General features: G+C 37.9%; 2 protein-coding genes across 3 annotated transcripts in view; one reads left to right on the top strand and one right to left on the bottom strand.

The window, feature by feature from the left end:
* Positions 1 to 5090, top strand: part of LOC145979846 (phospholipase A-2-activating protein-like) — a 52661-nt gene extending 47571 nt beyond the window's left edge. The window contains exons 10-12 of the mRNA XM_083112881.1: positions 48 to 155; positions 2330 to 2482; positions 4249 to 5090. Of these exons, the coding sequence (XP_082969007.1) occupies positions 48 to 155; positions 2330 to 2482; positions 4249 to 4820 (833 nt within the window). The 3' untranslated portion in view covers positions 4821 to 5090. The remainder of the gene's footprint in view (positions 1 to 47; positions 156 to 2329; positions 2483 to 4248) is intronic.
* An 8088-nt stretch (positions 5091 to 13178) lies between these two features.
* On the bottom strand, positions 13179 to 17883 carry LOC145979426 (transcription elongation factor 1 homolog). Of its 2 annotated transcripts, none has more exons than XM_083112309.1 (3): positions 17814 to 17883; positions 13894 to 14016; positions 13179 to 13490 (listed from the first exon to the last, which is right to left on the bottom strand). In XM_083112309.1, exons 2-3 carry the CDS (start codon positions 14007 to 14009, stop codon positions 13358 to 13360), a joined length of 249 nt encoding a protein of 82 aa, XP_082968435.1. In that variant the 5' UTR covers positions 14010 to 14016; positions 17814 to 17883; the 3' UTR covers positions 13179 to 13357. The 2 variants fall into 2 exon arrangements, with proteins under 2 accessions (XP_082968435.1, XP_082968436.1); XM_083112310.1 differs by having other exon boundaries at positions 17799 to 17877.
* Positions 17884 to 25924: the final 8041 nt, after the last annotated feature.

The following is a 25924-nucleotide window of genomic DNA, read 5'->3' as shown; positions in this document are numbered from 1 at the left end:
AATAATTTGTGTGTTCAGCAGAGATTGAATTGTTGATTCTTTCCTAGCAAGCAGCAGTGAACCGACCACAGCCAAGGCTCAGTGCCCAGTCAACGCATATTTTCCTCAGAAAACCTACATAAAATTTGAGCAAGCAAATCTTCAGGCAATTCAAGGTAAGTTCGGAACTAGTACTGTACTTGTATAAAGTGTGAAATCCCGTGGGTATGTATTTATCATGTAGTATTCATTTATTCTGTGCCAAAATTGCATCTGCAAAATTTTATTTGCTTCAGCAATGTTACGATTTATTTGTCGCTGATCTGACAAGTAACTACATGATTCAGAAGAGACACAGTATGAAAGAGACTGTGATTTGAGTACTGGTCAACTTGCAATTTTTTTAAAATATAGTTTATCATTAACTTTGTAGGAACAAAACACCAAGGTTTTGCTTAAGCAAAAATGTGTAAAATCTGGAAAAAAATTTATAACGTTTTACTCTAATAATGGGACCATATTGCAGGGAAATGTAAAAGTGGCATGCCAGTGTATTACCTTACAATTTGACATACAGGAGATGCTCTGTGTAGAAATTCAACCTTTAGCGAACAAGTGGTATATGGGTTTACCAGCACATCCATCCATCATCCATAGGACAGATGGAGGAAGCAATTTTCCAGAAATTTTCTGTAAGCTGGCAACACTATTCTTCTAACACATTTTTAATTTTCCCCCAAGAAGAATCAGCTTATTTTCAACACAACTTTGTAGGATTGTACTACTGCTACATAATATTTGGCAAGGATCTATGTACAGTGGTAGTTACATTTATTACTATGTTGAATAGTTTGTTCTTACCAGTTGGATACCAGAAACAAAATAAATAACATGTCGAAATTTGGAAAAGCCAGTGCAAGTGAGCAGGTTTTGTTCTTGCCAGAATTGGAGATTCAAAAATCACTTTTCACCAAGTTTCTACATTGTAGTTATTTCTGTAAATATATATTTTTTATTTTATTTTTGTTTGTTTGTTTTAAGCAATATTGAATGAACTTCATTAATTTAATTAGCAAAGTTTAAGACAACATTTATGTATTAAAGCATTATAAAATGGGTGAAGCAAAACTCATGCTAACATTTTCACGCAGGCAGTGTTAACTTTTTTTGGCAGGAACCTTCACTTCCTCCAGCACGGGGTTGAACAACTTGTGTCAATAGTCTTGGGAAAATTATTTTGAGAAAACACATGAAAAAGGCAGTTTGACAAAACTAGTAGGAATATTGTTGAGGGAGAAAGGAAGGGGAGTTTTTTTTAAGGAGGGAACCCCCGAAAAATGCTCTCCTCCACCCACATACATTTGGAGGTATGCGCTATTGTCCCGGTGCCTTAAATTATACCGGAACGTCAGTTGAATGAAATTTACCAGAAAGTCTGCGACTGGCACAAAAAACAATGACTAAGTCCGCACGTCCTCCCACTTGAAAGTCTCGAGACACAATAATTCACACCCTGAAACATACCCGCCAACGCATGCTCTTTCTCCACAAAAGATAGCAGCAGCCTCTCCCCCCCCCCCCTCCTGTGACCTGGATATGAAGCTAAAAATAGCATGGCTGCATAGAGAGGGACTGCAAAATCATTCTTGCAACCCGCTGAAGCCTGTTTTGGAAATAACAAAGGCATCCTAAAATATTTTGTCAGGCTCCGTTTTTCCTCTCTACGAACTAGCCTCCTCCCCCCCCCCCCCTGCACCCGGCTAACCCATTAGAGCAAAAAAACTATAATAAAGAAAATGGACAGATTTTCGGAGAGTTCCCCTCCCCCCAATATAACCAATTAAACCTTATTGATTGTTTATCACATAACTCAAGACTCATGCAGAACTAAAAACATGTATATCCGAACAAAAACAGAGTCACAGTATGTCCCAAAAGTCAGATACTACACACAAAAGCATCTTTACGAACGGTTGTTGGCGTAAATATCTGCTGTCTCCTATAGGGGACAAACGATCGTCTAAGGGTTAAATGGGATTCCAGTGTTAAAAGTGGTGAATGTGACCCTAAAACTATACTTATTACACAAAATAAACATTCCTTTTCACGTAATTTTGTAACAAAATATGGTAGCAAATACACCTCACACTATTCAGAAACCGAAAAATAGTGTGTTATTTCACATTTCCTCAGTCAAAAACAAATTTACGCATACCTCTAGTTATTGTTTTCTTTTTTCTTGTGTATTGTTTCTGGTTCTCAACGGGTAAGAGTATGATCTATCCAACAAGTGGTATAAGATGATGTTTAGTGAATATTAAATAGTTATTGTTTCCATTTTTCCCCTTAGAAAAGCTTCTTGAATTAAATGGAAAGACTGGTGATGGAATACACACAGTGCAAGACGAAGCTATCCAGGAAGTGGTGAAGCTAGCCAATACGGACAGAACAGTGAATCCTGCGTGCCTGCAGGTTCTCAAGCAGCTTCTAGAGTGGCCGCAAGGTAAGCACTAAATACTAAGGCTAAGCCCATACTCTTGCAGATTCCCACCAATGGATTGTTCAAAATTAGGGATGGGACGATATTAAATTTTGGCCCATACCGATATAAAATTTACCGATACCGATAACCGATATTCTACCGATCCGATATAAAATTAGAAATGGTCCTTGAAGAACCTGAAAGGTTCATTGATCTCCTTAATAAATGTATGTTTCAAGATTACTGCATATTTAGACATTTACTTTTTTAGAAAGTAGGGCATGGAGATTATCCATAAAAATTACAACAAAAATGGCAGAATTTTGCACTAAACTATCCGATATTTATTGATATATCGGATCTGTAAAATAATCGGTAATTTTACCGATACACCGATATGCCTATATCAGCCGATACCGATAGAGTACCAATTAATAGGTCCCATCCCTATTCAAAATATTAATTGAAATAAAATTCCTTGTCAATGAAATGCTGTAATTTTAGTCTATCTTGTGAACAAACAAACTAAAATTGCCAGTTTGATAAAAGTTCAAATATTACACATAATTAAGTTAGAAGGTAGAAGGCATTTTACATATTGTTAATTTATTTTAACTTTTTGGTTTGCATTGTGTCCCACCCGTGATCCCAAAAAACAATCATTGTCTCCTTTAACTGTTACATTTCCCACTAGAATATTCAAAGGTCAATTACTTTCGCTCTTTGTCTTAAATAATTTATTTTTCATCATTTTACAATTCACAGAAATTAAAATAAAGACATTAAGTAAAGAGGCAGTGTTTTATCTGTCCCACCCATGACACAAACTTGTTCACTTAAAGGTATAATTAACTGTTTAATCAAGTGTTTAGTTTCATATTTCATTGCACAGAAACTGAAAAAAATGTTGCTTAAGTATCAGTAGAATAGTTACGTAATGTCAGAAATGTAGTGTGTCCCACTCGTGACAATTGAATGCCCCTGTTAATATTAGTGGGTGAGTATTCAAGTCCAATTATAAGCATTACTTTACCAGAGTTTCTCTTCAAATAAGAGTTACATCAGAATATTAAAATACCTATTACATAATGACAAAGTACCGTTTTTTCGTACAATATTGTTCCAAAATAAATGGAAACTTTTAATTTTGCATTATTTTCAGGATAATTAGACTGTGAAAATGCAAACCCCGCGACAGCTCTACTAAATATACTTTAGACATATTTAAACAAATCTTTTTTGAAAATTGTATCTGCTTCTCTCCTCATATAATCTTTCAACAGTGGGGACATTTTTTAGTGTATTATTTGTGGCCGCGGTGGCTCAGTCGGTAACGCGTCTGACTACCATGCTCAAGGTCCCAGGTTCGATCCCCGGCCGGTTCAAATCCGGGAACTTTTCTAACGATGGAAGAGGCCCCGGCGCCCACCCAGCGTCGAATAACATGGGTACCTGGGGGAAACACTGGGGGGTAAAGGCGGTCAGGGGCGTGATGCTGATCACATCACCCCCACTCATGACCGGATCAAGAAAGTGTGGGGCGTTACCCCCACACCCCCTATATGCCTTCTTGGCATGGTGCTATGCACAGGGGAACACTTTACCTTTTTTTTTGTATTATTTATTTTTATTTTTAAATACTTGTGATTTTCGTGGTATGGCTTGTTTTTGCCAAGTCCTGCTTAGAAGTTATACTTTAAAAAAGGTTGTTGTATCCACTCATGTCTAATAAGGCTTGAACTACAATTTAATCATTCACTCATGAGAGATATTGTGCTATCTTTCAGATATTGTGTTCCCGGCACTGGACATAACTCGTCTGGCCATTCGCAACAGAGATGTGAACATGGAGTTGTGTAGCGGAAGGATGGGTGCACAGTTCGTAGCCTACCTGCGGAAATTTCTGAGAGCAGATGCTCTTCCGGCAAACCAAATGCTCACGCTCCGCATCGTGTGTAACATGTTCAGCCACGGCACGGGAGAGGAGCTGGTTCTTCATCATTGGCAATATTTCCTGTCTGTCCTTGTGGATCTTTTACCACCAGCCAACCGGCATGTGCAAGTCGCGATGGTCACGGTTCTCCTGAATCTTTCAGTCGCTTTCGTACGCACCAATGATGTCGAAGGACAGACGAGGGCCGTGTCCGTTGCGACGGCCATAATGCCGCAAATAACAGACGGAGAGGCACAGTTCCGCTTGCTGGTGGCCTTAGGAACTCTTCTCTGGCAGGCAGACCGGAAGATCGTTGAACAAGCAAGAGACTCGGAACTGAATGATTTAGTGACAGCACTTTCGTCGAAAAATGATCAACCCAAAGTTGCAAGCTGTGCAGCACAGGTTAAGGGCCTCATAGTGTAATTTGATGCCCAGTGAATGACTTGTGAAATGAAATTAAGCATCAAGCATGCCCATCATGTAAATACTTGACATTTCTAATATACATGGAATTAATTTTTTTTTGCCGATATGTAGGAAATTAAGCCACTCAAGTGCTGGTTAAAAGTGAACTGGAAAAAAGCATGTCTTGAACAAGGAAGAGAACTATTTATTAAAGTGAAATCTTTCAATATTTTCTTCAGAGTTGGTATCTTCTTGCTTTATTTAAATAATAAGATTGATTTCCTAACAGTTGTTTTTTCTTATTACTTATTTTCAGTGGTCAGAAGTAGCGAGCTACTTGTAGCGTTGCTACTGTAGCTAGCTACAAAATTTGTAGCTGTAGCTGTAGCGACACTACATTTTTCAAAATGTAGTTGTAGCGGTAGCGAAGCTACAAAATTCCTGTAGTTGTAGCGAAAATTTCGCTACAGCTACATTTTTCTCAGCATTTTTGAGGTGAATTTTGAATGAGGCAACAGCGTCAGAAAAAATCGACAATAACCCTTAATTTTGCAGGAGGTTCATAAAGACAGTCTATCACATGGAGATACAGATTATCTAGATTGTAGATTATAGATATTTGCTTAATTTATTTAATCAGTATCTGCATAATTCAGATATCCAGATAACTAACTGACATATATGAATATATTCCTGCTAACAGCTACGTTCTTTTTAGCTGCATCGTTATTTTGGGGAGAAACATGCCTCGTTTGCTGCACCACTGGTAAAAAGTGCCTCGTTTGCATCACCCCCAGAACAAATCCTGTGGATATTCATGGTGTAACAGACACCAAAATGTCATTAATTGCTGTGTAAGACACAACTTGCAGTGCAAAAACGAGCGATGGATTTTCCACTGCACTGACAGGGGAAAAGTGCCAGCAATAAATGGCTCCATACGTTAACAGCATTGATCATCGTCAGTATATAGGATCTCACCAGCAGGAAATTATTGTTACAAGAATGATAGAGTTTCTGGAATTACAATTATTTTTGCGATAGTAATTGTTCACAAATGTTAAAATTACAATACGTTTAGAACACTCAGGTTTACACGACAGTTTCCTCAATAATTTTATCCTATTGCAAAAAGTATGTACAAGTTATTGACTTCCCTGCAGAAACAACAATTTTCTTTAGTTAATATGCATAGTTTTCAAATTTATTTATTTCTCCTACTTTTGCGTCACTTTTCTGTAACTTTTGCTAATCATGACATCATCATCATCATCATCCTTCGCTGTTTCCTGCCTCTGGCTGGGTCGGCATAGAAGTCAAGCCTCTCCATTTTTTCCCTCGTCTTTCACAACTCCTCTCTTTCCAAGGTGTTCCAATCTTGTCTCCTAACACTCTCCACTATCTGCTCTTTCCACCGACATCTTAGTCTCCCCCTTGGCCTTATTCCCACTCCTTGTGCATTGTAAGCTCTTACTAGTAGTCTTTCTGCATCCATCCTCTTCATGTGTCCGAACCATCTCATCTGTGCCTGATCTATTCTGTCCTGAAGCTTCACTACACCCACTGTCTGTCAAATCTCCTCATTTCTCATTCTATCCCTTCTAGTCTTCCTCACAAGACTCCTTAAAAAATTAAACTCCACTGCCTGCATCTTTTCTTTCTCTCTCTATGTCATTGTCCAAGTCTCTGCTCCATACGTAATTATTGGCACATATTATGTGTTATATATTACCTTCTTGCATTTCATAGGTACATTCCTGTTCCATTAATCTTCGAACGCTTTGATATAGTCCACCACCCATTTGTCCTCTTCTGTTTACCTCCTCATTTATTCTTCCACTTCTCTCAATCATGACAATGAGGATGAATGGTTTATTTAAATATTCTATTATCTATAGTTGCTTTCTGCCACTTTCGGCTAATTGTGAGAACGAGGAAGAATGATGAATGATGAGCAGTGTGGGGAATGGAGGAGCAGGAGGATCTCATCCTCCCAACTTGGCATATTTTCTACTTTTTGTTTTGAGTCCATTTTATGCATAGATAAGCTGATTGAGACTGGATCCTAACCACTATGTGCCTCCGTTGGGTATCGAACCTGGGGCCCTTTTGTAGTCAAAGGGCTCCAGGTACTTTCATTCAAAATGCTGACTTCATATCAGTCTATAAAAAATGAAATATTTATTCTGAAGAAAAAAAGTGTTGATGTGAACATAAATACGTAATCCTACCAAATTTTATTTGTGTACAGTTGTAATAATTAATTTGGGTAACACCCTAATTGCAATATTCATATATCAAATTTGAATTGATATGGCACTTGCACAGGTATGGTATTCTCAAAAACTATAGTACAAATAAGTAACTGAAGTAACACTGCTATCAAAATTATCGAATGACTGGAATCATGATAATAAATAACAGAATCTATTTACCAGTAGTAGGGGATTTTTATAATACCCATATGGCTGTTTTCATTTTTTTTATGCAGAAGTAGCGCAAAAAGTAGCGAAGTAGCGAGCTACTTTTTGATAAATGTAGCTGTAGCTGTAGCGAAGCTAATTCTGGAAGAGTAGCTGTAGCGAAGCTACTTTTAAAATGTAGCGTTCTGATCACTGCTTATTTTCACTTGGTAGTTATAGGTGGTACTGTGATAATACCTTGATCACTCGACAATCTGTATTCGATCCATAATAAGTTCCTTCCTGATGGTGTAGTGGTAACATCAACATCGTGTAATCAATCCTATTTTTACCAGATTGCATCCAGTTGGCTTTGATGGTTTTGCAGCTCAGGAATGACAAAATCTCACACAGGCCAGTGCTCCATAGCTCCTGAAATCCAAGGTCTCAGCACAACCCTTCCTTCCTTTTCCTATTCCTCCTGTTTCAGTGCTTCCAACTCAAAACTAAATATCCGAAAATGATCCACCCTGTATAACATGTATAATAGGCTTTTGGTTAAAAAATTGATTTAACTTAACATTGTATTATTACAAGGGCTCTTCAAAAAGAAATCAAACTTTTACAAAATTGAGAAAATGGTAATATTCACCAGCTATTTTGACCTGTCTCCTTCAAGGTACTCCCCTCCACTGTGCACACAATGCTCCCAGCATTTCTTCCAGTCCTGGAATGACTGCTGGAACTCCAGTTTTGGAATGGTCTATAGCGAATTCTCTTTGATCTCTTCTATTGTCTGGAATCTGACTTTTGAAGATTGATTTCAACTTTGGGAAGAGGAAGAAGTCTGCTGGTGCCAAATCAGGGAAATAGGCTGGTTGTGGGACAACAGGTTTCTGATGCTATGCCAAAAACTCCGAGACAACCAGTGAGGAATGAGCAAATGCATTATCGTGGTGAACCATCCAGGATTCGTTTTTCCACATTTGTGGTCACTCCACCTTTTCTCATAATCATTACAATTAGGGTTTTTCAGGGAGTGCAGGACAATTTTATAACATTTTGATTCAGTGGAACCAGAAAAAGTTAAAATCAGTGGCATGGAGCCTGCCACTGTGATAAAGCGAGGTGTGGGTGCCCCACAATGTTGTCACTGTGTTCCCAAAATGGTTTTATTCCAGAAATTCAACAGATAATGTCACTTGGTCACTTACATGCAAAAAACAATTTGCCGGCATATAAGGCCAGCCGCACATCAGATTTGACGCAACGCGACATGACATTTTTGTTGCAAACAGACTCGGGGGAACATTTAACATGGGATTCTTATGGGCCGCTGCACACCAAACGAAACATTTGACTCAAGTCACGTTGCGACTGTTTGTGACAAAACCGTGAAGGTCCTGGGAATTTGGTCTTGCCGGAGCACGATGCAACAAAACACACTGCGCATGTGAATTCTTTCTTCTCAGTGCACCACCTGCATGTGATTCATCACTGTATCATTTGACAGCACATGTTATATGTAACCTTGGAGCGTGATCCAGAGAAGCTAATCGTTCTGCTGGAAGCGAGGCCTCCATTGTACGAGTATTCCTCGACTGAGGACCATAATTGATGTGCAATGGAATTAAGTAACACAATTGCATAAGGTCTATTAGAAATTGTCTTGTAAAAGAATGTAGTGTAGAAAATGTATCGTAAATTGTGCAAGAATAACAATCTTCAGGCCACTTTGATATTTATTGCTCGAATGACTGTTTGTAGGTTTCGCAAATTAAATTTCTTCCCGCGGTGGCTCAGTCGGTAACGCGTCTGACTACCATGCTAAAGGTCCCGGGTTCGATCCCCGGCCGGTTCAAATCCGGGAACTTTTCTAACGATGGAAGCGGCTCCGGCGCCCACCCAGCGTCGAATAACATGGGTACCTGGGGGAAACCCTGGGGGGTAAAGGCGGTCAGGGGCGTGATGCTGATCACATCACCCCCACTCACGACCGGATCAAGAAAGTGTGGGGCGTTACCCCCACACCCCCTATACGCCTTCATGGCGTGGTGCTAAGCACAGGGGAACACTTTACCTTTTTTTTTTTTTATCCTTTTTTGCATGGGGTTCATCTATTGTTAGATTCATGTGTAAGCAGGAAATATATTTACAAGGAAATAGACAGTCTTTTGAGAGGAGATAAATTAACATTACTATAATGAAAAATAACTAGAAATACAATGTAAGAAACAAAAGCTCACACAAAAAATGTGTTTCCAGAGCTTCAGTGGCTTTCATGTTTTCGCGTACATGTTTGTGAAATTTTTGGTGTGCAATATGTTTAGTTTTTTTACAAACCAAGTATCAAAATTAAATTATCATGTTTACATGTAAAGTGCCCGAAAAGTAGGGGGATAGAAACATCCCTGTTGGTTATGAAAATTAACTCCTTCATTACCTCATTCACACTGTCGTGTTACATCCTTCCCAACTTCATTTTTGTTAGCAATTGTCATGGAACACTGCCACGAATGGGATTAAAGTAATCAACACCTCTTTTGTCCTCTCGTTCTTGTAAGAACAGGTCTTATATGCTCATACTCTGTTTTTTATTAGCTTTATTTCTGGAAATTTGCTGTTCTGAGTTGGGTATTCATTCCTAGTTAGATTTCTTGGAAGGAGACCTAGATACAGAGGTTGTTTCCGATCTATGGTGACGAAATTGTACACCTCTTGCAGCACCACCAAGTGGGAAGAGAACTAAATCTGCCAGTCGTGTGGGCACGTTAGACCGTTGACTGTGCGTGACAGGTGTGGTCAGTGCATATCGGGAAGAATGCTGCCGAAAATCAGTGCATATTGGGAGGGTTACATATCTGCACGTTCCGACGTAAACTACAGTGATAGTGCCATTGTAAAACTGTGCAAGGAGCGTGGATTCACTGTGTACAAAAATGGCATATCACGGGTGTTGAAAGGGGCAGGTAAGGTGAGGTGTGGGATGATTCCTGTGGGACAGAAAAGAGGCCAACCCCCGGCCTGCCACTAGCCGCACACCAGCTACAATTCGGGATGTCCGGGCGCTGGTCATCAGGGAGAATACAGCCACACAGAGAAGTATCGCGAACCGGCTACAAACATCACTGAAGACAGTGCACACCATCATTCACCACGATTTGGGTTTGGAAAAGCGACGCAAAGGGCATGTTCATAAGCTTAAAACAAGGTGTCAGGTCACACATCTTGGTCAACCCACCTCTTCCTCCAAAACATGGCAGATGAAACTGGAATTCGTGCCATTCGTTTCACAGACATTCCAGTGAAGTCACCTGATGCCTCACTGATGGACTTTTGCGCCTTCGGCCTACTGAAATGAGCCTTGTCTCACAAGAGACCCCACACCATTGAAGGGCTATGGAAAGCCTGTCAGAAGGACTGGTTGTGGCTGGGCATGACTACACTTCGTGCCAGTCTACTACAGTGGAAACCGCTGTCTGGCAATTGCCAAGATGCAGGGACACCAAATAGAGCACTCTCGATGGTGGCGACATGGTTTCTCTTAAAGTAGGTGCAGTTTGAAATCGTCACCATAGATCGGAAACAACCTCTGTATTACTTTGTATTTGGAATACTGTTAATTATAAATCCAGTAATAAAGCTTTTTCCTAAAAAAAAAAATTGTGCCACGAAATAAGGTAATTTAAAAAACAGATGATATAGATCAACAATGATGAAATTCAAAGTTCATCATGTCAACTTGGAATTGAACATATCTTATGAATAGGAAAGGACTATTGGGGTATCATGGCTAGGTTATTTGGTCATAGTGGTTTGATGCCTGGGTATGGTTGACCATGTACAGACAAGTTTGGCAAGAAGTCACCAAATAGTAGCTGAACCTGGGTAAGTTTCAATGCTATTTAGTATGCATGTTGGATGTGGTTTTCGTATTGCATACATGGAGTTTCATGTTTCCATATAGAATTAGATACTTTTTAAAATTCTAATTATTCTTTTTTCTTCAATTTTTCTCACTTTTCTACTCCTTTTGGCTGATCACGAGGGTGAATGAGGAATAAAAAAAAAAAATAGTTCTGTCACCAGCCCCCTTTTCTCGAGTCAGCCTTTTTTTATATACGGGCTAAGTAAGCCAAGAATCCAACCAAGATAAAGCTAGACATTTTGAAATATGATCTTCAAAACATTTAATTTATTAATTAATACAAGACTGGATTAAAATTAATTAATTCTTGCCTTGGGGTGGCCTTCCTAAAGAAGACTCAACAGGTAACAGCATGAATAACCATGCAATACATTCTAATATATGACCCGACTCTACCATATCCCTGCAGATTTTAATATTTTATAACAGCCGAAAAAAAAGTGTAATGGCATATTTATTATTCAGATTTAATGGCACGCATACTGTACTATTATTTTTTTCAAAGGAAAAAAAAGGTAATCGAAATTTCCATAAGTGAACTCAAAATATTTAAACAAATATTATTTTAGAACAACTTGAAAATTCAGGTGCCATGTATTTCTCTACACCTGGTCATACACATCTTTGGTGGCAAGTTACGACTACTATTTAAGCTCCTCTGGATGGCTGGTACCTATACAGGGTGTCTACCAGTCTGGAACGAGCATGATAAGGGCCCGATTTCTCACCCGGACAGCAAACTTTCCCGAGTTTAAGACCTAGCCTAGGCATGGCCATTCTTTGCGAGGGTCCTTTCATCCTAATCATTGCAATTTCCCAGAATTCCCACAAGCTTCATTGTGTGGCATATTGACATACTTTTAAAGCATTATATTCAGTTAAAGTTCCACCTAACAAGGAATTTTTTTAAACAAAGGAATGTTTTATGTAAATACAGATTATACATGTGGCTATGCGATCTAAAGCAATAGGCTTTGGGCCCTGGCTGCAGGATGCATGCAGGTTTGAGTCTCCTTGGTGAAGCATAACAACATTTCTCCTAAGATTTCGCAACCGCCATTATGAGGAAATTGGGAAGCTCGGAATGAGTAGTGTAACAGTCACGGAAACCTACAGCAATTGGAGGTTCGTCGTGCTTACCACGTCACCCCCATAACTGGTTGCATGATCCACCACCTCTGGTGGGAGTGAAGTCGGCAGGTAGGTAGGTAGGTAAGCACTGGCCCTCGCAGGCTGGTACGCCACAGATTATACAGGGTGCATCGTGGGAAACTGTTTTCAAATGGAGAATTTTGAAGCAAGGAGATGGAAGTAGGTTGGGAATGAACTCACTTGGACATGCCATTTTCGGCTCGGCATGGAAGCAGTACATGCAATGAAAGTTGCCATTACGGTGCCATGGATATTTGAGCATCATTTGTTCACATACAACAAGTTTAGTGAAAAGTGGCAAATGGATGCATGATGCCTGATATTTAAACAGCACAGAAAGAGCTGCCGTGTTTCAATAATCAACTCGCTACTTTTCACGAAAAACTGTCATATGCAAACAAGCGATTCTCAAATATCCACGGCACCAAGACGTCAACTGAAATTGCATGTACTGCTGCCACACCGATCCGAACCAAGCTGAAAATGGCATGTCCAAGTGAGTTCAATGCCATCCTACTTCCATCTCTACCTCCACTCCCTGCTTCGAATTCTCCATTTGAAAACTGTCCCTTTCCATGATGCACCCTTAATTTTATTCCTTGTTCTGTGATTCTAAAAGTGCACAGAAATGTGGGTTTCTCTTATACACTAGTCTTGGCAACTAAATGTTATGCAATTGCCACCCTGAGTGATAACTGATCGCTTCACTAGGCCATAAGGAAGTAGTATTCCCCATCTTTTTGAACTGCCTTCATACAAATTTTTTGAAAACTGTTTGAATCAACCTCTTACAGTTCTAAGAGAAATTATCACAAGCTTTAGAGATATTTGAACTTTACTGACAAATCAGTACTTCTTTAAAACAGACACATACAGATAGGAAATATACCAAACACAAATTCGCCTACTACAAGATCTTTTCCTGTCATCAAGAATTCCACTCATGAATTTAGTCGCACATACATATTTCATCCCACGTTTAAGTAAAAAAAAAAATAACAGAGCTTTCTATATACAAAATAATGTCGCATACTAAACATTCATGCACACAAATCCAGCACCACATACACATCTCAGTTTGCATTTTCACATGCATCTATCCAGTCATTGTACACATCAACAGGCTCTGACAAAAAGTTTATCGTGGTCTGAAAGTCTTCCATGCACACTCGACACGTTATCCTTGCAGTGTTTCTACCTTTGTCCCTGGAAAAGAAGAAAATGGAAATACATGTTATTAATTCCTGAATACATTTGCTTTCTTTAAGTGTTTTTTAATGAAGTGTACATCTGTTAATTTTGCAGAAATCAAGAATGTCCTGTGTAACCAAACGGTGAATGAAAAATAAACATTTTCACATAAAGACTGATGTTTGGTGGTTATCCAGTGGCTGTAACTTATTGCACCAAATTGTGAGCAACACGTGATTGGATTCTCATTCTGTTATCTGTTTAGCAAATTTCAATAACCTGAAGAAGTTAGTAAAGGTTCTAATGCTATTTTTAAGTGTAGTTTTTTTTCTTATAGAAATACAACATGAAATCTGGCTCCTAAACTGTCAAATTGCATATAAATGTTTTAAACCATTGCTGGTTTTGCTCGACTTACATCTTTACTTCACAAGACTTCTCGTGGTTACAAAAGGGGCAGTTGAACTGCGTGTCCAGGGGCTCAATGGCCCTCCTCTTCGGGGGAGGCTTTCTCTTGCTCTTACGCCGACCCATGTCAAATCTAAAAGACATACGCAAAATACAGAATTACATTTTAGCATACACCAATGTGAAACTAATTTTAAAAGTAAATTTCACACTGGGTCAATTCACATTCTTTTTTGATAAAAATTATCTTCAATTTAACGGAAGCTATACCAAGCAGAACTCTAAAAGTAATACAAAACAGTAAGAAACTAAAACATTAAAATATTGACCAAGGCAGAATTTATTGTATAAAAAATACATATACACTAAAAAGGTAATGTTTCCACCCTTTAACAGAGTCTCCTTCAGACGAATATTCACACTAGAATAATGAAAATTACAAAACTTCATCTTTCATCATTCTAGTGTGAATATTCGTCTGAAGAAGACTCTGTCAGTGGGTGGAAACGTTACCTTTTCAGTGTATACAATAAATTCTGCCTTGGTAAGTATTTTAATGTTTTATTAACATGGAAGCAAGGCTTAACAGTGTTACTAGTAAGAAAATAGTGTACTTTTATGCAGTTGGGATGTACTTTGCTACAGTTTTTTCAAACCTTATTCATGTTTAAAACAGCAATCAACTTAACCATTTACAATGTAAAGTCTACAATTGGGAAAAGAAAAAATTATATAACTACAAAATTCCCTGTATGAATTTACACACCACAGCCTGTTGAGATTTGGAATTGGTAATAATACTGAACCATTGTTTACGAATTCACTTCAGATATCAACAAAAGCCATGGCAATTGTGCAGACATGAAAAAAAATACATGAACAAAATCATTGCTTGAAGTGCATAAGATTGTTATCCACCTGTTAGAACTTACATCAAAATTCTCTCCATCTATTTCACTGTTAAACCATCTTCCCCTCCCACATAAACCAAAGGCTCCAGCAAGCAACTCCACACATAACAACTTCCACTTGAGCACTGTCAAATGGTAAACTCCATCTAATGAAAATTGTACTTTATAGGTATCTTGGTGATATTGATAGATGTGTGGCAACATATTAAGTCCATTACATGCGTCTCCCTAGAATATAGCAAAAGGTAACTACGCCAAAGTTCCAATTGTTAATTCCGATTTCATATTGGTGCACATGCATTTTTTTCACAGTTCGATTTCTATTTATGTCCGTTAACACACACTTCGGAGTGTTAGGAAGTCCTTGTTTGTTTGAGAATGTTTTTTTAATTTCCGTATACTCCTACATGGTTATTCTCTTGCAACCAGTTATTAGGTTACTGTCGTCTTGGTTATGGCCTGATGCTGCCACATGAATGTGGTGCAAAGGAGTTTCGTAGTTAGGTTAGGTGAGTGCAGTTTAAGGCTCTTAGAAGTACAATATTTTTTCTAAATTATTACAACTTCTCATCATGTTGGTGCTGGTTTCAAGCACGAAACTCCTTCGAGCAGAGGTCTGTGGAATGTCCTGTCGATGAGAAGCAAAGATACTTACGTAAGGTACCTATTGCATCTTCTTTTTCTCGACAAATAGGACTTTACGGAAGTGCAAACAGTGCTAATTACTTTCAGAAAGCTTTAAATTTACTTTCACAATCATTTCCACCATTGTAGGATAATTTCTCTATGAGCAAAAAATTTATTGTCGATGGAAAGAACGGATGCTTCCATAAGGTACATTTTTTACCGATAAATTGCACTTTTCCGAACTCCAAACAGTGGTAATTACCTTCACCAAGATTCAAATTTACTTGAACAATCATTTCTATGATTCTGAAATACTTTGTCTTTCTGTTACAAAAACTTCAGAAAAATCATTTAAACATCTGGAACCTGTAATAGTTCCAAATGTGTAAATTTTGTTTTGAAAGTACAAAGGCTGTCGCAGAGAAGGTGAGACAGATTTTTTTCCTGGCTTGGCAACACTGCCTATGGTATCGGCACTAGTCGCATTGTGTAGGATGACTCATTCTGTTTCCGTAGCAAGTTGTCACATGTTGCGAAACCACGTTAGTGAGCAGCTGTGTTGATTTACGTGGAACGTGTTTCATTTACCCCTCCAGGTTTTTGTGTATAAAATTGCTTTTCGCGATGAGTATTCAAGATGAACAGCGACATGCCATAAAATTTTGTTGGTGTTTAGGGAAAAGTGCTGCGGAAACACATGCAATGCTTCAACAGGCATATGCCGATCAAGACAGAATGAGTAGAGCCACAGCATTACCAAGGAGTCATTGAGACTCTGCGCCAGCACGTAGCAAAAAAAGAGGCCACATTTGAAGAACTCCTTCATATTGCACCACAATAACGCATGCCCGCATACTGCACGGGCTTTTCAGGATTACGCGATGAAGATAAAAATATAAATTTTCCTGCATCCAGCATACAGTCCAGACTTTGCACCCTCCGACTTTTGGCTATTTCCACTTTTAAAGGCTGCTTTACGTGGTCGTCATTTCTTGACGAACAAAGAAGTGATCACGACAGTGCAAATTTTCTTCAGTTCGCTACCTGATGACGAATTTTCAAAGACATTCACAAAGTGGCAGGAGCGTATGGACGCTCACTTAGCTGTGCACTCGTAAAAAAAGGCACGTTTGGAAACACTGGCGAGACCGCGTGACTTTCGACACTCGCACCATCTGCAGGTACATAAATGAAACAACGACGTAATGTTGTCGCTTTACAGAAAATGCAAGTTCTTTACATAAAAAGTTATTATTTCTTGTTTTGGAGCATTCTATGGTGAAGTTTTCAGTTTCCACGAAACAAATACCTCGAAGAACTTCGAAAATGCTACAGAAACTGATTTCAGTAAGTAGTCTCTCCTGTAAATTTGAAGAAATCCGTTCGGGCAATATTGCATATTTACCCACTATATTATATGTGTGTAAATATATATAATGTCTGTCCCTCTATGTGAATTTTGGGGCACAGAAAGTGCCTTGCTCCCCGAAAGTCAATGCTTATGCTAACCACTCCACTTGGAGGTCAGCATTGTAGGAGTATGCAGAAGGGAAAACCGTTCTCCACAAATTACACAATAAGTAAGCACTAAGCCTCTGAAGTATGTGTTAACAGACATAAAAAAATCGAACCATGCAAAAAGAATATCTGTGTACTGTAATTAATTCGGAATTAAAGAATCGGAACTTGTCCCTGGTCGGTTTATGATGTAATTTACACCCTAAGTGGAATCGTACTCAAAATACCACGATTGTTGTTGTTTTCCCACCTCAAGCAATTATCTTTACTTTTGAACTTTGTAATATTCACTTTCCACAATGACTGCGCCCTCTGTTGGGTAATAGGAATCTATTTCGCATTCTAGACTCGGATATTTTGTGAACTGATGCAACTGTTGAATTGAAATGTATGGGTGCTTTACATGAGAAAACAATCGTTATGAACGTGGTATGTGAAGACATACTTCTGGTTGTTCAGGAAGTTTGTTAAATGCTTGAGCAAGACGTCAATACCTGCTTTGAACGTAAGTAAGCATCTAGCATTCTATGGTTTTACCTAGTTTCAAAACCTAATTTTGCAACTGTCATGGTACAGATACGTTAACAGTAAGTTAATAGAGATGTTAATCGGGGCTGGACCTATAGTCGTGAGTGGGATTCGAACCACCGAGCAATTTCAATCTACCAGGAATCAAACACGGCTCCCCTTAATTACAAGCCACCAATTGTAGATTAAATGATTAATTAATGATTATCAAGGGTAATTAACAGCCACGCAAAATCAAATTAGAAAATTGACTTTTGGATAAAATAACTTCATCTCGTAATATACGCTATGTTTATATTAACCAAGTAATAAATACAAACAAGCTTCTTACCCTACTGAAACTTACAATAGAAAATTAATTCAGTAATTCGCTTAACGCAATGTTGTTTACAACGACAATCACAGTATACTTGCGGATGGCGGGAGTGGGAGAGGATAATCAATGTATAACCAAACTCCCAGTTCAAGCCATTTTCGTCAATGGTTCAAGCGGATTGGATGGTAGATGACACGGAAATATAAAATCATTAGTGCCCGGTTCGCTCAACCATCTTTAAAACGTTCTTAACGAGTTGATAGATAACGCATCACTAAAATCTTAGCAGCCTGTTAAACTTTTAATGTTCGCTCAAGCGATTTTATAGGCCCGTTAACTAACGACATGTTAGAGACGTTTTGCTTTGATGCCTTGCTATTCTCATACTTTGATACGGGAAATGCAACGTTTTCATTGGTTGCACCGTGGACAGTAGACTGTGCGTAAGCGGATTTGGGCTTTTTTTGTATGAAATCCCAGGAACAAAAATAAATAAAGTCATGTGTAACACATAAATATATTTTTAAGAAATTAAAGTTAGGTATTTACGTCCGCACACCGAAAATGTTATGTATTAGGATTAACAGTTACATTGTAATTTCGTAAGTTAGATTTAAATGAGTGCCTACCGACTGCCAATACAAGATCATAAATATATAAATAAAAACTACTGTTCTAGGTTAGGGTATTCTGTTTGAAGTTTGATAAATTTAATTATATTAAAATGGAATTGCAAAAGAGGCCTAAAGGTGGAAATGAACGTGTGTTTGCTATAATAATTTTCCTCAACAAGAGAGAACATTTCACGAAATGTACACCATGCATAACTTAACTTACTGTGCCATGGCAATTAAATAATATGTAAATATTGCAAGTCACTTTTATTGGCATTGATGTGAATGTGGCATTGCAAACAAGAAATCTACTGTTTCCAAATAATCACTGACAAAAAAAATAAGGCACGTAAAATGTTTATCAGTATGATTACCGTTCATGCATATGTACAAGGGACGTTTCTGAATGGTGGTGTTTTTGTTTCGTACAAATATTTTTCAAAGAAAAAATATATAGCTATAATCAGGGTTGGCAAAATTTGTGTTTTTTTTAAAAAGAACAAAACAAACTGTTTTTTTTGTTTAAAACATGTTTTTCTTGTTTTAAACATAGTTTTAAACATGAGTTAAAAAAACATGTTTTAAACATGTTTTAAACAAAACAAATTCAACCTTTTCCCAGTAAATTATAGTTAAAGTCGTTAAAGAGAAAAAATACTCATTTTTATGAGTACAATGGCGACAAGGACAGTTTATCTACCTTTGGAGATAAGGTTTACCATACTGCAGGGTAGGGGTGTGGGGTACAGAATTTTTTGGGTCGGGACGGGGAAAATTCTCAATTTCCCGAAAAAGTCGGAAAATTTTCGGGACGGGATGTGTTCGAAATTTCCCAAAGCTCTTGAAATCTCGAATTCTACATGTAATTTCCATCTTAAGTGCTTGTTTTTGCACTTCTGGTACAAAACCACAATGCAGAGAATGTCTAGAATTGACGACGTTTTAAAATGACCATTCGGAATTTCCAGACTGCTTGGGATCCCAAAACGTCGGAAAGTCAGGATCGGGACGGAAATTTTCTTTCCCGATCCCGGTCCCGACTTTTCGGGATCTCGCACACCTCTACTGCAGGTATAGGCGCCGACTCCATGGGGCTTAAGGGGGGGTCGAGCCCCCCAATATTAACAATGTGGGGGCAGAGCCACCCAAATAATTTTGCTTAAGAGGATCTAATGTATTATTTTGCTTCTCTTGTAAAGTTTACTCTGAACTGTGCCACATGAACTTAACTTTTAATACACATTTAAAATTTTTCTACACCATCAACTTTGGTGGACTAAAACCGCTAAACCATCAACTTTGGAGAGGCTATGACCAGAGACAACAAAACGCATGATTTATTACTAGTATATACTAAGTATGTAATTATGAGTATTGGTAAAATTTTTACTAAACATGAGTTTCAAAAGACGATGTGCATGAACTAGGGTAGTGGATGGGACGTTCGGGCTACAAATGGCTCTCGCATGACATTCTGAACGAGATCATTGATATATTAGGGAGATCTGTTTTGCGCTCCGTGGTAGCAGATAATAAAAGTCGGGAATATTTTGCTATTATGGTTGACGAAACTTGTGACATATCCAACCGTGGACAATTAATATTCTGCATTCGAACTGTGAATAAAAAAATGACATTTTTGAGGAATTCATGGGCTTTTATTAGGGGTGTGCGGGACGGGAAAAATTTTCAATTTCCCTACTGAGTCGGGAAATGTTCAAAATTTCCCGAAGCTCTGAAAATCTCGAATTATACACGTCATTTTCACTTTAAGTGATTTCTGGATTAAAAACTAACAATTTACGGTAAGTTCCAGAAATTGACAATGCAGAAAACGTCGAGAAATAACGACATTTTCAAATGAGCATTCGGTATTTCCCGACTGCACGGGATCCCGAAAATTCGAGAAATCATTTCCCGAAGTCCGGATCGGACTTTTATGAGATTCCGAACACTGTGGCCAAAACTTAAAAAAGGGAGAGAGTGAGTCATTCAATAATTTATTTCAGTGATCAGAGCCCCCCCAATAATTTTGACAAGTCGGCGGCCGTGACTGCAGGGACAAAAGTTGTGGGTAATAGCCCCCCTTTTTCCGCCACTACTGAAGTAGGTTAGGATTTATATTCATCTAAATTTCAAGAAACTAAATATTATAGAATTCCTATCCTCGTCCTGAAAAAATCACGGTGAAATATTTCCTGCTGCCTGGACAGTTTATATAGCAGAAAACAACCTGCAGTGTCATAATAGATTCTCCAGATGATTTTTTTCAAAGTACAAAATTATGTTTCCAAAAGTAAGCATCTGCGCTTCATTCAGTTATACAAACCAATGAATCGTATCGCAAAAGAAAAAAAATCACGTCACGATCAAAATCACGCATTGTGTATTTAGATATTAGTTTCCATTTCAAGCTTCCACCAGTCTCAAACTTACAGGACGATACGAAACAAGGAACTGAGAGGTTTCGATTTCTACAGTAAAGCACGGGTCTTTCTTGTCGCACAACAATCTTGCTACCTTGTGCATACATTGCTAGCCTGCCTAACCTAACAACATAGGCATTTAGCCTAAAATTATAAAGCTTTCTCCCGTGACGTCAGAACATAAGGTTGCTCAAGTGTTGTGCGATAAGTGAGACCTGTAAAGAACGGATTAATTGACACAGATTCAATGAAAAACAGGGTTGCCAAACAAAAAAATTATCACTGACTATAAAATATCTACCACCAAAATGTGTTTTAAACACTTGTAAAAAAACATGTTTAAAACAGATTGTTTTAAACGTTTAAAACATTTGTAAAAAAACAAAGCCGTGTGTTTTAAACGTTTAAAACAAAGTGTTTTAAACACCTTTGTTTTAAACATGCCAACCCTGGCTATAATACAATACGATATTTTATATTTGATTTATCATAAATGATAAAAAGGACCAAGTACACTGTTAGACAGTATCCTCACCACTTGTACGAACGTACCGTGCAAAGAATAATTTCCGAATGCGTGGTAGTGTGTTTTACAAACAAATATGCATACTTTTACAATGTCCATGCACGAAACTACATTACCAGAAACAGCTTAGGATTAAGCTTTTTTCTTAATGAAACATACATGTGTAGTACGATACTTTACATTATGCTTGGTTATTCATTATGTGATGAAATTGTAGTCATTCAGAAAATGTACCTTGTACATGGAACGGTTGGTTAATATGATATTTTATAGTTGATTTATCATAACTGGTCAAAAAACAAAAAAAACAAGTGCACTGTTAGACAGTACCATTACCACTTGTACGTAAGTACAAGGAAAAATTTCCGAATGGATGGTAGTGTGTTTTTCAAACAAATATGTATACTGTTACAATTTCCATGCACGAAACGACAATACCTTTAAACTGCTTAGGACCTGAAGCTTTTTTCCTTAATGAAACATATATGTGTAGTACGGTTCTTTACAATATGTTTGGTTATTCATTATGTGATGAAATTGTAGTCATTCAGTGATTAATATGATATTTTACATTTAATTTATCATAACTGGTAAAAAATATAACAAGTGCACTCAGACAATATCATTACCACTTGTACGTATGTACAAGGAATAATTTCCGAATGGATGGTAGTGTGTTCTATGTCACTGCACAATGTCAAAATGTTACAATGTCCATGCACGAAACTATATACCTGAAACTGCTTAGGACCTCAAGCTTTTTTTCTTAATGAAACAACATATGTAAGCTATATTACGTGATGAGATGGTAATCGTTCGTAAATATACCTTGTACATGTAACGTTTGATTTTTTTATCTTCCAATTTTTAAGTGCTCTTTCCGTTTGTTATGAATACGATTTAATTTCCATTTGCACCGTTATATGTCAGCATATTTTCAATATACTGCATAATAATTGTTTTGATTTTGTGATTATATTAAGACTCGCGTTGTATTAAACAACATGTTTTATTCTACAGTACTTACGTACAGCTACGAGCTAAATAAGTAAATAGGTTAGGCAGGTTTTCTTTATTTCTGTACTTGGTTAGGTTAGGCAGGTCAGGTTTGGTGCTTTTAGCATCTCCAGATTGCTACAGCTGTCCCTAGCCGCTTGTGATTCAGAATATAGAATGTTGAACATTTGTGTCGAGCATTCTCGTCACTGCAAAATCATTTTTTTGCATTATGTTAATTTGAGTAGATGGATAATAATTTGAAAAGTTCGAAAGAACAATTCCCTACTACTTTGAAAGATTGCAGGCTACATTGTGTAATGTCACAAATTTATTTTACATTAAATGAGAGTACAGGACGTGTATTGCCTATTTCTAGGACAGTTGCTTCATTTTAATTTTATCTCTTACGTTTTCTGACATTTTTCAGTTTAAAAAACAACATAAAATTGGAATGGTAGTTTTAAGCAGACATAAGCATAAACACAAGAAACCACGACTTTCTCCAGTTTCTATGTGATCCACTGGAAAACGGCGTGGACGACGACACCGAATATTTTGGTGAATAACTTCACCTTATACAAATTGAAATATGTAAAAAAAGGTTACATTATTTTAAAAAGTCATGCGATATTTTGTGTTTATGGTTACAGTGCATGGAAGGTGGAAGCCCAATATGCATTTTAAAAACATCAAGTTCGTATAATTAACTATAAGCATATATTTTTGGCTCGACAGGCAAAATTAATAAAATTTGAATAATGTGTGATGATCACGATGCCATTATTGACAAAACTTTAAAAAGTACATTGATACAATATTTCTCATTTAACTTACATGTGATTTCTGATTTGCAGTACGAATTTATAATATGAAATACGAAATGGGAAAATTATTTTTGCTGTAGAAAGAAGTCGAACTAGTGTATGTTTTGCGATGGTATGCAAATAATGTGTTCAAATCGGTTTGGGAGAACCTTTCAACACAACAGCTGGCATACGCAATTTCGCCATCTTATTTCCGACACAACACAACGCGCTGTTAAGCACTTTAATGAAGGAAAAGAGTGCCTTTAGATTTAACGACGACATTAGAGGTCTGTTAGCCTTAACGAAGGTTGGAGAAATGCCTCAATGTGCTAATGTAGCGTTAACTTGATTTAACGCTTCTTTAAAATTTAACGCGCATTGAGCGAACCGGGCATAAGTCTATTAACGATCTTACATTTATTACATTTGATTATTTGATCCCTGTTTGGGGCACAGGGAAGGGGAGATTTGCGCAAGCATAGGTGTAACTTGGCGGGGATAAGGGGGGCACTTGACCGAATTTTCATCTATTAAGATTTACAATGTAAGGGTATTCTTGTTAATCTCCTGAGTACCTAAGAAACAAACAAATAAAGAGTATTCTTTCTGATTTCTCAGGCCGTGTCCCAAAGGTGTAAGACCGTACTTGAAGCGAGCATTCTCCGAGTCGTGGACTGGAAGTGAAAGTCTTTCGAATGGACATTTCCACTTTGACATGAAAAACGTTTTAAATCCATTCATTTTACAGATAATGACACAAACATGAGATGTGCAAAATATCTCGGCGATATTTGTTTCGGTTCTCGAGAAACACGCCTTCAAACACCGCTGAAATTCACCTCCTACGTCACGGATTTGAAAACGTCATCTCCACAGACAGGAGGTCCTCTGACGTCATCACTTAGAAATGCAAGCAGGCGGGGCTTCTGCTCGTCCTGTCAACTTAGCATGAGCCACGGAAGCGACGGAAAATTCCCTTGTTACTGTGTAAACAAGTATCTTATAAATTCCAGTGCAAAAATCTGTGCTCCATTTCTTGGAGATGAATTATGCCCTAGCAGTATAGTACTATTTACTATAATTCAGCCACTCGGTAGAGAGTTTTCCCATTAGGGTGACAAAGCAAACCTTGTAACAGTCAATGGCTGAACACGTGAACAGCCTTGTTCATTGCGAATACATAGGTTAGTTCTGACTGGCAAGAACTTAATGTTATAGGAATGCCTTTTCTGGAATTACAATTATTTTCGTCATAATATTTTCTTCACAAATTTTAAGATAATACTTTTAGAACACACTGGTTTACACGCCAATTTCTGCAATATAAGAGGTGATACGGTATAAAAAGGTACGGTGAGCTTTTAAATTTCCTGTAGTAAGTGACAGTTTTCTTCAGTTAATATATATATATATTGCAAATTTTTGTATTTAGCCTACTTTTACGTCGCTTTTCCGTTCACTTTGTTTAACCGCAACGATGAGAACGCATGGTTAATTTATTATGTAACATCACATTTCTTCCCACTTTTGGCTAATCGCTACAATGAAGATGAATAACTACAAGCAGTATTCAAAGTCGGGGTGCAGGAGTACAGCCCCCCCCCCCCCACACACACACTACCACCAACTGCACAATCTAAGTATCACCCAAGCTGTGATAAGAGACGAACTTTTTCTTCTGTCCCATCTCATTTCGAAAACATTCACTTGTCTCATCTCCTTTTATGAGACGAGACGGAACAAGCTTCGTCTCGTGAGCAACACTAACATTAACAATAGAAGCATCCCCCTAGCTGTCCCCAAAGTCTCGAGCAAACATCCTCCCATGTAACAATTTCCAGTTCAATGAAATGTCACTCACAAGGAAACAGTCATGCCCAGGTCGAGAGTCAAACCTGGAACATGCGACTTCCTCAGATACATCATGAATTTTCTATATAATAATTACAACGCCAGTTCATTCCTGGTAATTCTGAATCTGCAGTTTGGTTTGCATATATAAGCAGGATAATATTTAGTTTTCGAGGGCTGTACCGTCGAAACGAGGAGTCAAAATAAAAATAATAAAAAAAAATTAAGAAAGTTTTTTTTTTTTGTATTTATAATGATAAGCTTTTGCATGCGTTGTTAATTCTATATTTTTCTAGACTTGAGACGAGAACGAGAATTGCCCTCCCAAACCGAGACGGATGTTTATAAATTGAGACGAGACTGTCAATGAGACATTTACAAATAAACACGAGACAGACATTTACAACTCTCAACGAGAACGAGACCAAGGCTGCCATGTCTCGTCTCGATAAGATCCTTAGTGGTGAAGTTGTGAACCAAAAAATTAATGAGTTCGGGGTAACGAGATGAGGCGGCTTTTTTCGCAGTACAAAATTCAAAATAATTATATCGTACCATTTCAGTAAGGGATATTGTTATACACATGGGCGTATATATAGTTCACGGGTTGGGGGGGGGGGGTGGATCAACTTTTGGCATCATTAGGGTTGCTTTATTTCGTAAGTGAAAATCCAGGACACTGCTGGTCGGAAGCTTGTTGGGGAGCATGTGGGGAGGGGATGTTGGACCCGACAAAGTTGTGTGTTTGTAGTCACGCTACTTAGTATTGATACTTTTCTGTTCATCTTGTGTCACTACGTTTTTAAGAACCAAATTTCTTTAACATGATTCGAGGGCGAAAAAATAACTGATTTGACAGTCTCAATGCAGTTTCTTATCGCAGAAATTCCGAAACTATCAGGAAATTGCAGATATTGGT

Source organism: Lepisma saccharinum, chromosome 26 (assembly GCF_977018435.1).
Source record: "Lepisma saccharinum chromosome 26, izLepSacc3.1, whole genome shotgun sequence".
NCBI classification, from domain to species: Eukaryota; Metazoa; Arthropoda; class Insecta; order Zygentoma; family Lepismatidae; genus Lepisma; species Lepisma saccharinum.
The sequence above is the reverse complement of the archived record's forward strand: the minus strand, read 5'-3'. Positions and strand labels throughout refer to the sequence as shown.